Source organism: Plutella xylostella, chromosome 29 (genome assembly GCF_932276165.1).
Source record: "Plutella xylostella chromosome 29, ilPluXylo3.1, whole genome shotgun sequence".
NCBI lineage: Eukaryota > Metazoa > Arthropoda > Insecta > Lepidoptera > Plutellidae > Plutella > Plutella xylostella.
The window spans coordinates 7,110,402-7,123,372 of record NC_064009.1 but is presented as its reverse complement, the minus strand read 5'-3'; the positions used below and the strand labels follow the sequence as shown (position 1 = coordinate 7,123,372).

General features: G+C 38.1%; 3 protein-coding genes across 3 annotated transcripts; 1 reads left to right on the top strand and 2 right to left on the bottom strand.

Annotated features, from left to right (window-relative positions):
- Positions 1-977: 977 nt before the first annotated feature.
- LOC105398128 (basic helix-loop-helix transcription factor scleraxis) lies at positions 978-6,852 on the bottom strand. Its single transcript, XM_038117162.2, has 4 exons — positions 6,575-6,852; positions 4,122-4,209; positions 3,357-3,501; positions 978-1,432 (listed from the first exon to the last, which is right to left on the bottom strand). Exons 1-4 carry the CDS (start codon positions 6,663-6,665, stop codon positions 1,115-1,117), a joined length of 642 nt encoding a protein of 213 aa, XP_037973090.2. The 5' UTR covers positions 6,666-6,852; the 3' UTR covers positions 978-1,114.
- Positions 6,853-8,680: 1,828 nt separating this feature from the next.
- Positions 8,681-10,356, top strand: LOC105385954 (glucose-fructose oxidoreductase domain-containing protein 1). The gene has a single exon (XM_038118443.2). It carries the CDS (start codon positions 8,842-8,844, stop codon positions 10,048-10,050), a length of 1,209 nt encoding a protein of 402 aa, XP_037974371.2. The 5' UTR covers positions 8,681-8,841; the 3' UTR covers positions 10,051-10,356.
- A 320-nt stretch (positions 10,357-10,676) lies between these two features.
- Positions 10,677-11,268, bottom strand: LOC105398130 (10 kDa heat shock protein, mitochondrial). Its single transcript, XM_011570183.3, has one exon. The coding sequence runs from the start codon at positions 11,136-11,138 to the stop codon at positions 10,830-10,832; it is 309 nt and encodes a 102-aa protein (XP_011568485.1). The 5' UTR covers positions 11,139-11,268; the 3' UTR covers positions 10,677-10,829.
- Between the last annotated feature and the right edge of the window lie 1,703 nt (positions 11,269-12,971).

Sequence of the window (12,971 nt, the reverse complement as noted above, 5' to 3'; positions counted from 1 at the left end):
TGATATCATAAACATATATTTGTTTTTGTACTTATTGGTACTTTCTTATCAGTACATAGATAAGTATGCAAACAAATCCGTTAGCAATAATTGTTAAATTAAGTTATTACTAGTTATAATTTTGACTAGATAGCTATACCTATACATATTAAGATTTATTTAAACAAATTTACCAAATCATTGCCTCGCTTAAGTTAAATTAATGATATCGATTCTGAAGGCAGAAATTTTAAATTTAGCGATGTCAAAACCTTAATTTCTTTGTTTAAAATTCGACTCTATGATTGTTTCCGTAAATGTCATTTTATGCTAGCATTTTTTTTAGTTTGACAGCGTTAAAATTAGAATTTCTGCCTTCAGAATCAACATCAATATCTATCTAATCTTTGAAATTATTTTGTAATGTGCTCTGGCATAATACCAACATGAAATACTTACGTGTAAAATAAATATCTTTCACCGGCTGAGATATATATTTTTTATTTTCTCACTTTCCTACCACACATATTTTGCACGGGTCTCAGAATGGTAACTAGTACCAACCCACGGGTAAAAGTTAAATACGGAACATGAAGTATTCAAGCTATTGAACACAAACATTGTAGATACACACTTGGTAAACTTTTGATTACTACTTAATAAGGGGATGCTTTAACTAATGGATTAACAGAAATGAATTACTTAGGTATACCAAAAAGTTCCCAGCCCTTAAAATTAAAAATAGTTACGTAAGTAGGTAGGTATGTATTTTTTGCATACTTTCTTACATCCTATTTGTGTTTGTTTATTCAGGCGAGAGCTGTGTCTCCGGTTGAATGACATCCACTTTGTTAGACTATCCGATTACCAATTCCGCTTGACAGATCTTCGCACCTCTGACAAACCAAGTCAAAAGAGCATGTCGGTAGATGCGTGGTAGATTCATTAAATTTACGTGTCATTAGTTAGTTACTCATTAGAAAAATAAAACAAACGTGTTAAATATAGGAAATTAATCGTTTAAATTTTATTTAATCCTAATCTTTGGCAACATTTTCAAAAAATAGTTTATAAATACGTATAGGTATCTAAACAGTGTTTTTTTTTCAATTACTTCATAACCATTTGAATTCTACTAATTGGTAGTATTCATTAGGCTTCCCGAACCGTATGTAGGTCTTATTTCGCAGTACGTGTCCTTGTATCCGTAGTTACAGAATTGCATCGTCGAAGGGCAGTTGTCGGTAAGCATATTTCTGTCTTCGTGACATCGGCTTTCGTATTCTTGATCGAAGTTCTTCGAGTATTGTTCAGCACTGAAGGGCCGATGGTCTGGTTGTGATTGGCTGGTGTGGTTCTGTGTAGGTACTTCCCGTGACAAGGTGTTTGGGTTCCACCTCGGTGATATGGGGCAGTTGATAGAGCCTCCATGTTGGAAAGCAAACGGCCACGCCTGAAACAAAATATGATATAAGTACTTAACACAACTAGGATCTAGGATGAAGCAGATGGCACCTAAAACTATCTTTCCTATCATCAACAGCGGATCAATAGCGACAGCGCACATCAAATAGTTTGTTAGTCCGAAATAAATAAAACAGCTAATGTCGAGGTTTTGTAGCAAAAATTATTACGTTCGGTGAAACTGGATAGGTGAGGTAGGTGGACAATTATTTCGGTCAAGTGACTTTCTAACATTTAGCGGTCATACCTTTATTTACCCTACAAATCTAGTTAGGTAAGTAAATGGCACATGCATGGGGCATAATTATACTGTTGAAATAACCATCAAATCTAACTAAATGTCGCGACCCCCCAGAATCCTAAGACACCATCACCATATTCATATTTTATCGAAGGACTTAATTTATTGTTTACATCTTTGACCGCACTTTTTATGTTCGGCCAAATGTTGAGAAACGAAAAAAAATGGTTTCAGCTACTTCGCACTTCATGTTCTTTGATTAGTTCATGTTATGGTAAAGTTGCATGCATTACTTTACAAGTTTACAGTAAGTATACAGTTAAGTAGAGTAGCACTTATATGTATACGAGGACGATACGTAGATTTGTAGATTACTAAGAGGCAGTCATTGAAACAATAAACTGAAACTTGTTGAGAACGTCCGGAGATAAGTTTTATTTATACCGCCAACAGCTGCAAACTTTTGGTCAGCCTCGACTCCAACTGTGGAACGTAAAACAGTAAAACTGGTGTTTGTTGATACAACCATTTTGTTTCCATCTTTTTTAGCTTCACTCTTCTTTCGTTGTTATGATCGGCGGAAGGGTCCGACAAGTGCATGTTTATGTTGTAGATACGAATTTTTGGGACACACAAGATGAATTTGACAAAAAATGTACGCGTGTTTTTTTTATTTTACAAGATCATAATAAATATGGTAAGTATATATGTCCTTCACCCTCTAGACTGCATTTGATACGAAACGAACAACTTATGATTAACTTTCAGGAGAAAAGTGCCTGTAAGTGCCTCTTGCACCTGCCTAACTGTATGTAGGTACCTAGGCAATATTTAATATTATGGTTGCATTTCCTAAATGTGGCATTCAGAATCTGCTAATCCGTCCATCGATCAAGTCATCCGACCTTCGTGGAACGCTCCATGTTAATCCTCTGACGACAGGGGCGCTTTGCTAACCAGACACTTTCACACTTGTCACATGACCTCTAGCTCGTTGTCATAAGGTTTAGTTTAGTTTGTTAAGCTGGCTGAAGACAGGCAATGTAGACGTTTGATTCATTGCAAAGCCGTGGCCGGAGCGTGCCGCGGTTCACGGATGAATTAGGGGATGACAAGTGTGACAGGAAATAAATTATGAACAATCATGTCTTGTGGTTGGTGTGGGCAAAATGATGAACCCAGGCAGGCGCTGACAAAAGGCTTGACTGTGTAGGTACTCTGCTTTGTTTGCAGTTATAACGTTGCACATTAGTACAGTAAGTACTTATAAGACGTCTCTCGGAAGCATTGTTACTATGAGAGCTGTCAGGTTTCTCTACACATGACCGTACCTAGTTTTTTTGTGTACTTATTGGTTTATAAAACAGTTAAATCCTTAGAAGGACTATATTTGATGGTCAAAAGCGGCACGGCCCGGGCTCGCACAGCGGGATCCTCAGGTGCGACTGGTACGCCCTGCCAGCTGCAGGTATCATCTTACTTTACTCTTAAACCTAGAGTGACTTCCTCGTGATATAAACCAAGCTGAGTGGATGCTCCCGCGCCGCGGCGCCGGGTTCTCTCAGCAGGGTCCTCAGATGCACGATGTAGGACGCTGTCCACCACAGCTATATTTTATCTATCTTACTGATCTTACTCCTAAGTCTAGAGTTGCCTCGTGGTACAAACTAACCAAGTTGAGTGGGTGCTCCCTTGCCGCGGCGCCGGGCTCGCGCAGCAGGGTCCTCAGGTGCGCGATGTATGACGCCGCCAGCCGCAGTGTGTCCAGCTTCGACAGCTTGGTGTCCGCCGGCACCCACGGGAGAGTCGTCTTTAATCTGCCGGGTTATGATGATGGTGAAGGAGTTGAAGACATATAGAGTACCTACGTGGACAATAAACCACACACATAACTACACAGACCGTGGTGGGCTATCTACTGCAGGACATGGGGCTCTAATAAACAACCTAAAGTAAGTATGTTTATGTGAAGTAGTTATGTTTTTTAACCTCCAACCGAAAATCTAGAGGTGTTATACGTTTAATGTACTTAAGTACCTACTTATCTGTGTTCTTTGTTTCTTCTAATAGGTTCAGCCGATCAAAGGCTGGCTGGTATATGCTGGTATGCAACCAATTTATTAACTCTATTAACGGCGGAAGTTTGTAACTTCGGTCAATATTATTGTTACAAAAACTACCTAACTCTAGCACACTAGCACATATGTAATAACTATGCTGTTGCAAAAGTGGTACATATTAGTACTTAAAGTAAGCCGCAAGGGTAGCAGGTGTGACCATAGGAAGACTCAGGCGTTTTTTTTGGCTTGGTAACCTTTTGTACAATAAACTTTTGGAAATTCGTAAAACTATCGTAGGTCAGAATGAGCCCTGAGCCCTGAGTAACCTCCTTTCCTTATGATACCCATTTTGCAACACCCTGTAGATACAAACTGACCTGCAGAACGCCTTGGAGAGCACCCTCATGCGCGCGCGCTCCCGTGCGTTGGCCGCGTTGCGGTGCACCGGCTCGTTGGAGCTGCGACCTGTGGGCAACACACACCCATTATCATCTACTAGCTGTTCCCACGAGCTTCGCTTCACCCTTAAAAGATTTCCCGGGGGAATACCACGATAAAAAGTAGCTAACTCCATACCAAATTTCATTAAAATCGGTTCAGCAGTTTTGATGTGAAGAAGTTCCTACCTAACAAACATATATGTTTGAATATATGTTTGTATTATAATACAAACTATCGCCTTTGTAATATTCTAGTAGGATTCTATTCTATTCTGAGGGGGCATTGAACCTCCAGTACGTAGCTCTCTCGAGTGGAACCTTTGTACTTTGGGAATATTCCCCTCATTTCAGCTCAGCCAGCTTAGCTCCCGTTTTTTCAGGTTTTTCTAACCGTTAGTTACCGGCAATCTACCGACATGAAATAGTCATATATAGTTAAAATGAAATAGTTAAATGAGGTAAAATATATAGGGGGTCGCATTCTGTACCCACTATACTACTCTGTGTAAAAAGTATCGGGACTGGATCAATCCTAACTAATATTATAAATGCGAAAGTAACTGTGTCTGTCTGTCTGTCTGTCTGTCTGTTACTCTTTCTTACTTACTTACTTTACTTATTCCCAATCTCCGCTGGGGAGCAAAGGGCCGAAGTTACTCTTTCACGCCAAACCTACTGAACGGATTTGAATGAAATTTGGTATACATACGGTCTAGACCCTGGGAAAGAACATAGGCTACTTTTTATCCCGGAATTCCCACGGGAAAACTTTTTAAGGCGAAGCGAAGCGCGCGTGAACAGCTAGTAATCAATAAAACACAAATTGTTTGTTATTCATCCAAATTTAAATTGGATAATTCATTGGCGTATGTGTATCGTTTCTGAAGGAGCCTACTTTGAAGGTAATAAAATAAATTTGTATGAATAACAAACATTTTGAGTTTTATTGATCCAGTCGCGATACTTTTTACACAGAATGTATACCCAACAAACATTTTACCCTCAGTTACAGCTATTTCTATAACTTTAACCTGTATAACTGTGTTATAGTTATCTCAGTTCTAACATAAAGCGATAAAGATGAGTTAAAAAATGAAATTAGTGTTAACTGCAGGTTTAAGTGTTAAAATGGTATTAGTCAAAGCAATTATAATTAAGATGTTATAGGTTTAAACTGTTTCTAGAACCTAAAGCTATACAAGAGTGCTCACTGACACCTGTTAACACTTATGGTTGTTAAGTGGTTTCCTTTAATACTCATATAAATCTTTAGGTGTCATATTGCATTTAGGCTGCAGGAATTGGTTATATAAGAGATTTTGTCAAGAGCGCAGTAAGACAAGATTCTTACAGTGTTGGAAAACTCAACAATGCAGTTTTAATCTTTAAGGTTAACTTAACTTACGCTTATTTCGTTAGGCAAGTAGACTGTAAAAGTAACGGTGTTAAGCAAGACTGTGCGGATTGACTAAGACTGCATAATACCCTTGGCTAAGGGTGTTCTATTTCAAAAAGTGTAATAGATGACTTAGGTGAGTCTATATGTCTTAAATGTAAGTTCGCCATTTGCATTGGCGACCTAACCTATAAATTACTGGAATAAACAATATTTTGCTTTAAAATACTTACCTATTTATGTGAATTTTGTCATTCCAGTCATGCCAATCGATTTATGAAACTAATGGACATACAGCAAGGATACAAAAAAATACAAAATTGAATCGTCTATTTTATATTTACTTATGTTTCATTTGAAATCCTTAATAAATTCGGAGCGCATTAAAATTGAGGTGGGAAATATGGTATACATTACAGTAAAATTACAATGGCATATTATTTTCAATTCACAAAACATGTAAAGTCAAGTTAATGTATTATATTTACAGTTATATAGTATTAATCAATACTGTCGCGTATGATTGCTGTTGACACTATTATTTTCAAACACATACAACTTGTATGGTAAAAGTGTATTCGAAAAACGGTAACATACTCACTTAACCCTTTTTTACCAAACAAATAAGAGTCAGGGTGTCAAATAACCATTCTACAACTACAACTATACCAGTAAAAGTTCTAGCTGAGAGTGATTAAACGCTCTTCTATAGTAACTTTAGCACTTCAATGACACCGTTCTACAGGCTTTCTATAACTTAAACACTTCAATGACACCGTTTTACAGACTTTCTAAAGCCTTTACTCTCAAAATCGTGGGCCTCTTTCGTGGTTATAAGTGAGTTAGAGCACTCTCCTACACTCTTATACAGCTATGTCTTAACACTTTAATTTTCGAATGGAACCATTATACAAGTTATATGAGAGTTTTTTTAACGCTAAGATGTTAGTTGGGTAACTACTTAGTTAAATAAGTACCTAATTTAAGTGCTTACCTGAATTAGACTGACTATCATCGAAAAAGAAGTCGTCATCCTCTGCATCAGATTTTCTTTCAGGCGGCGATCTAGCCCTTTTTCGTGGCATTTTGTCACTTAACACTGGCCACTTCAGTCACATTTTAGAAAAAGTAAATAATTAAAAGCAAATTTTGAATTTGGAAGTGCAATCGTTTAGATCAAAAGGAGTTCATTCCCGCAGATGTTACTGGTTGGTTTGAAATTTTGAATGTGGAAGCGCGCCCGCGCAGTGTGGGCGGGCGGCGCGGTCGTTGGGCGGCGCTTGCGCTCGCCCCACCCGCTGGTAAGTAGAAGAGTGCCTTAAAAAAGGTTATAAGTAGGTAGTTAGTAATGTTATTCGAAATGTGATTTCAGTAAAGTATTATGATATGATAGTAATATATTTTTTTACATAAACAAAGGTATAATAAATATTTATAGATTCATTTCATACTAAGTAATCAAAAGTGATGTAAGTAGGTACCTACTTATTTCGGATGGAGCTTTGAACTTAACTACTTAACAGGAAGCCTGAAACTTTTGGTTAGGTACTTTTGTATATGTACAAGTACCTACATACATAAATTTTCTTGTTAGCACCTACGAGGTACCACTACCACCTATGTCTCGCTGTCTAACTATAATATACATTGGTAGGGAATAGTTATTATTGATAGGGTTGTCTATTTTTCAGTTGAGGTAGCAATATAACCATAAATCGAAACCAACGGAAATAGAGTGAGTAACCTACCCATCATGTTGAATATAACGTCTGTGCAATGTCTACAATCCTCGTTGTCTAGAAATAAATGTGGGTAAGTACCTAGAACCTATACGTACTAGTATTACGTACTACGTACTTCAATAAATCAGAGTTCTATTTACTTACCTACCTACATCTCAATGGAGAGATTGCAATAGGTGAAGAACGGCAGCGAAACGGTGGCAAAATGGCAACCAGTATAATGCAAAGACTTTGTATTATACAATGTCCTTTTGATGTTTAGTACTTACCTCACTTTTTAAGTAACTATTGAGAAGCAACTTTTTTTCGCCTCTCTGTGAATCAAGTCCTATAAAAATAAAGATTAAAAAAAAAAAACTTTTTTTCGCGTTTTTTTAAAGTTTGTAAAACAGAAGCCTTTTAGGTTGTCTCCATGTTGTCTCCCTGAGTTACTCCCTTTTGGCTTATTTATACCACTTTTGAATGAACCAAAACTCTGTCATGCATCATGCCATGCATGACATTTCTATTTGCATACTTACCACTTTTGTACACTATGTAGGTATGTATGTATGTAGGTAACTATAGTAATTAGTAAAGTAAGTACCTAAATTTAACCCGTGCTGCCGCTCTGGTGGCAACCCTGGCAGCGTGGCGCCAGGTGCGGCTCGTCAGGACGTGGAGTGCGCGTGTCTCGGCAGCAATCCGTTTTAGCGCCATCAGAAATTACACTGTTTTCTTTACAAATATTGTTTTAGTTATGTTGAACTGATTTTCTATTTTAATGGCTGGAATTAATAATCTGTAGGTAGGCTTATCATTCAAATTAGGGTAGCAACTATTGTATTGTAGGCATTTAGGCCATTTAGGTATTCATTCACATTAATTTTTTGATTGGGATATATTTCACGGAAAGCAGAAAGCTACAGAACGCACTGAGTGGCATGCTTTGGGCGGTTCCCGAATACTGTTCTGAGAGCCCAGGGTTCCGTGAGGCACGGGGAGTGCGAGTTTTTACTTCGTTCGAGTATCTAACGAGTAGTTAGTGCCGTGCAAACTCGTACGGAGTTAACACTCACAACTCTGCTGGGAGGAGATGAGAGGATCTCATGATCTCAGGCTGATGGGAAGAGGAGGTTTTACTATGTTATGAACTTCTGGTTACAGAAGTAGGTACTTATGTTCCTTTGTTATGAAACTTATGAACAAGGATGAAGGAACATACTGAAATGGTTTATTTTGTATTTTGATGTGGTACGCAACAGTACGCAACGCAACATAGACTAATCGTGTCAAGCACTGTCAACTGTCAGTAGGTATATGTAACTGTCATTGTTGTTGTCAAAATAAACTGTCATCTTCTTGTCAATCTTGTCAGATTTTCATAGTTATTTTTATTTATTTTCAAGTTTCTGAAATAATACTTTGAAAACATTACTTTATTTACATTAAAATATGAAAATATAATAATTAGCAGCTAAAATTTGTATTGAAGAAGAAACTAGCACCCTGTACCGCTTATCTAGTATTACAAAGTGCAATGTTACCTGGTATAGGAGTGTTTGGAACAGGAGCAATAGCAAAAGTTTTAGTTCCATTTCTGAGAGAGAAAGGATTCTCTGTTGAAGCAATATGGGGGGTCACTTTACAAGAAGCAGAAACAGTGGCAAAGGAGCTTAAAATTCCATTCTTCACAAACAAAATCGATGACGTTCTATTGAAGAAAAATGTCAATCTCGTTTTCATTGTTTGTGCTCCAAATTTACATGCACAGATATCGGTCAAAGCTCTTGGTATTGGAAAACATGTAGTCTGTGATAAACCTGCTGGACTATGCCAGGCAGAAGCACTGAAGATGGTTAGAGCAGCTCAGTATTATCCTACACTAATTTCTATAATAAATCATTCTTTAAGATTTTTACCTGCCTTCAGTCAAATGAGGAAGTCCATCCAAGATGGCTATCTCGGTAATCCTGATGAGTTGACCTTAATAGATGTGAGAGTACAGATGGGCTCCCTGCTGGGGGACAGTTACAACTGGCTGTGTGATGACACCATGGGGGGAGGCACACTCACTCTGGTTGGCAGCCATGTCATTGACCTGGTCACATACCTCACTGGCCAGAAAGTCTCCAGAGTGCATGGTGTTTTAAAAACATTTGTTGAAGAAACTCCCAAAGTTAATGGAATCAGAAAAGTCACTGCCCCAGATTTTTGCACATTCCAACTAGAAATGGAGAAAGGTTTACTAGTTACTGCCACTTTAAACAATCATTTACCTGGCCCATGTTTCAATCAGGAGATTTATGTTTGTAGCAAGAAAGGATACTTAGTTGTGAGAGGTGGTGACTTGTATGGGCGGCTGAATAGGCCAAACTCAAGTAAGATCTGCCCAGAAGAAGATACAAAAAGACCTCATGATAAGGAAGATGTTATTTATGTTGACATTGAAGATCTGAGTTGTGCATCTAGTGTAGTGCCAAAGCCATATGTGAAGGGTTTGTGCAAGATGATCAGTGCACTGAAGGAGGCCTTCCTCCCTGTGAAGGAGCAGATGGACTGGGTGAAAGAGCCAGTGCTAGCTGCGGCAACATTTGAAGATGGTCAAAGAGTACAAGCTACTATGGAAGCCCTGCGCCAGTCCAGTGAGGATGGATGCTGGACGACGGTGCAGCTCCTCACCGAGCCCCCGGACCCAAACCCAGCCTTGTCAGCAGCAGTAAGGCGCACTGCTATCTCTCTACAGTAGATTAAATAACATGAAATACAAGTATTTTATTATGCCATCATCATGTGTACCTTTAAGATTAAGAATAATTAATAATGTATTTTTATGTGGCTTAGGTATTATGTTTATTTTAGGAGCTTAATTTATATCACATTGCATTCCATCATATTATTTTAATTATGTAATACCTGATTATTGGTCAGTAATAATGTAACTTGCCATAAAGATTTTATAAAATATCAACTTTGGTTTCAGAAATTGTTAAGTACCTATGTAGAGCTTCAAGTTAAAATTGTACAAATTTGAATAAATTTACATAAGAGGCTACTGATTTTTTATGTTTTGTCTAACTGTGTCCATCTATTCATTATTCATAAACCTACTTAGATACACCTCAGTAATTGTTATGATATGCCTTACCTAAAATTCCTTCAAACTTTAGCTACAGTCCACACTAAGGCTACCAGTCCTGCATATTTATCTATAGTGTAAAACCTACCTCTCTAGTAAACAGATAATGAAAATATGAAGAAGATAACAAGTCCAAAGGGTCATTGTGCCTTGCACATAACCTCAAAATTCAAGTATAACTTGAATGTACCAAAGAATAATGAATAAATAACTAAAATTGGGAATAAAACACAAAATTTATAACAATATTATAATTAGAAATGCAACGGACTTAACATTTGTTCAGACATCCAACATATTACACAATCAAATCATGTTCATACACTATAAACTACTAAAGTAGAACTAAAATTATCAGAATCGCACAAAATTAAAGCTAGCACTAGGTTTTACTGGTTGATCTTCGCCAGAATGTCCGATTCCCTGAATAGATGGTACTCGTCGTCTGTTTCGAGGCTGACTTTGGTGCCGCCGTACTCCGGCAGAAGTACCTTGTCTCCGACTTTCACGAGAAGGGGGATGAAGTCTCCGTTCTCCTTCCTGGCGCCAGGCCCGACCGCCACCACCTCGCCGTGGAGCACCTTGGACTGCGCCTTCTCAGGGATCACAATACCTCCCGCAGTCTTCGTAACCGCCTCGGCCCTCTTGATGAGGACGCGGTCCAGCAGTGGAATCAACTTCTTCATAGCGTTTGCCATTTTATGAGTGATTTTCTGTGCTGTTCACTGAGGTAAACTGGTAAATGGCGAGTTATATCTTGCCTTGGACTTTTTTATCTATCAAATCTAGAATATTCGCAAGCCGGCACCGAAACCGTAGAATACGGAATTTCGGAAAATGTCCATGTGTTTCAAGTGTTGCTATAATTAAATATATTCTCTATTGATATAGAACCATTGTTCTGAGACCCATTGTTTATTGTCTTCTGCCCTATTTATAATTTTAAGAAATACTGGATTGATATTAAAATTCGATAGTCAATCACAGTTCAAATTAACAAAATAAATCGATATTTTATAATCGTAGCGTTTTTAATCTTATATACTATCGGTAGTGCCACCTAGCGGTAAGTAGCACGTGATAAAAAAACTACTGCCCTCTATTATTGAGTAGCAAAATCAAAATTACCCATGAATGAATTGTACTGGTTCTGCTCAAACTACTAGATGGCGCTTGACATGGTGTAGTGGTTAGTAATCCTGACTGATATGCCGAAAGGTCCCGGGTTCGATTCCCTGCCGGGGCAGATAATTTTTTTAAAGACTTTAATATTTGCTCTCGGTTCTTGAGGTCTACGGCCTGCAGCGGATTATTACTGTTTATGTGTGTAAAATTAAAATCCCTTTTTTTAATAATACACATACATATGTATACTCGGACTTGTGGGAGTCATATTAATTAAAACTGAAACCTTTAAAGACGTTATCCAAAAAAAATCTAATAAAATTATTGGCAGTTTGCTCAACGGTTCAGTTACTATAAGAACTTTGCTACTTCTTGCTCTATGGCACCCACGACAAAGAAATCAGCTATGTCCACTGTGCGGTGTGCAGACCAAAGCGCCACCGTCGCCGCCGTGACGCCCGTGACTATACGAAGTAGGAACTAGGTATGTATTGTACCATTAGGTACTCCGTGGTTGGTGACCGGCCGTGGAATGTGCGCCGGCGCCGGTCAGTCTGCGACACACCTGCGCGCGCAGCCTCACACACACACACATACACTATACACACCCACTCATGCTATTTATATCTACATAGGTTTAGTAGACGCGGAAGTATGTACTTAGGCCAATAATAAGTAATGGACTCAGTTGGCCACGGCCACAGGTGACCATCACAGAACGAACTGAATGATCCTGAAGGAAAGGCTTTTGCCAAACTCGTTCGGCTCGTCTTTATTTTTACTTAACTTTTGGTCTAGACATAAATTCCATATAAGTACTTACTTAACTAGTCCTATAAATAAACTATTGTAAGTAAATATACTTCAGTAAAATGGGAAGTAAGTAAGTACTAAATGAATTAAGCATCCCGTACCACGTACCACCCGTAGTTCTAATGGCATTTTACAAAAACTACAATAAAACCTTGATCTAAACGAGATCAAAACACAAAACGACAATAAAGGCTGTAAAGAGGCGAGGTTCACACGGACTCTGTAAAGGCCCAATTTTGCAAACATTTCACGTGTGGATCAAACACAGGGTGACCATGATGTACTTAAATCATAAGAAATTATAATCACTATGAAAGTGAGATACTTACCTACATTACTTCCAAAGAAAATACTTAGGTTAGTAGGTACTAAACAAACTCTAAAAAAGTTGCTAAGCAATGTAAGATTTTTAGCGTCTGAATTTATCGGAGGCAGATCATGCGGGAGTTCCCTTCCTTGTACGAAACTTTGTAACTTTTGTAATACCTAGCTAACCTCCAAACTTCCTGCAGGTTGTTTGGTAGAAAATTATTTATTTCTACTTGACAGGTATATTCAACATTATCATTAGCCAAAAATCGACCATTGCTGGA

What these genes read in the sequence shown, in the direction of transcription:
- LOC105398128 (XM_038117162.2), bottom strand. Translation starts at nt 6,665, where the DNA reads ATGCCACGAAAAAGGGCTAGATCGCCGCCTGAAAGAAAATCTGATGCA. An exon ending in CTCTCCAAGGCGTTCTGCAG is followed by an intron (nt 3,502 to 4,121) that starts GTCAGTTTGTAT and finishes ATAACCCGGCAG; the next exon opens with ATTAAAGACGACTCTCCCGT. An exon ending in GGGAGCACCCACTCAACTTG is followed by an intron (nt 1,433 to 3,356) that starts GTTAGTTTGTAC and finishes ATTTTGTTTCAG; the next exon opens with GCGTGGCCGTTTGCTTTCCA.
- LOC105385954 (XM_038118443.2), top strand. Translation starts at nt 8,842, where the DNA reads ATGTTACCTGGTATAGGAGTGTTTGGAACAGGAGCAATAGCAAAAGTT.
- LOC105398130 (XM_011570183.3), bottom strand. Translation starts at nt 11,138, where the DNA reads ATGGCAAACGCTATGAAGAAGTTGATTCCACTGCTGGACCGCGTCCTC.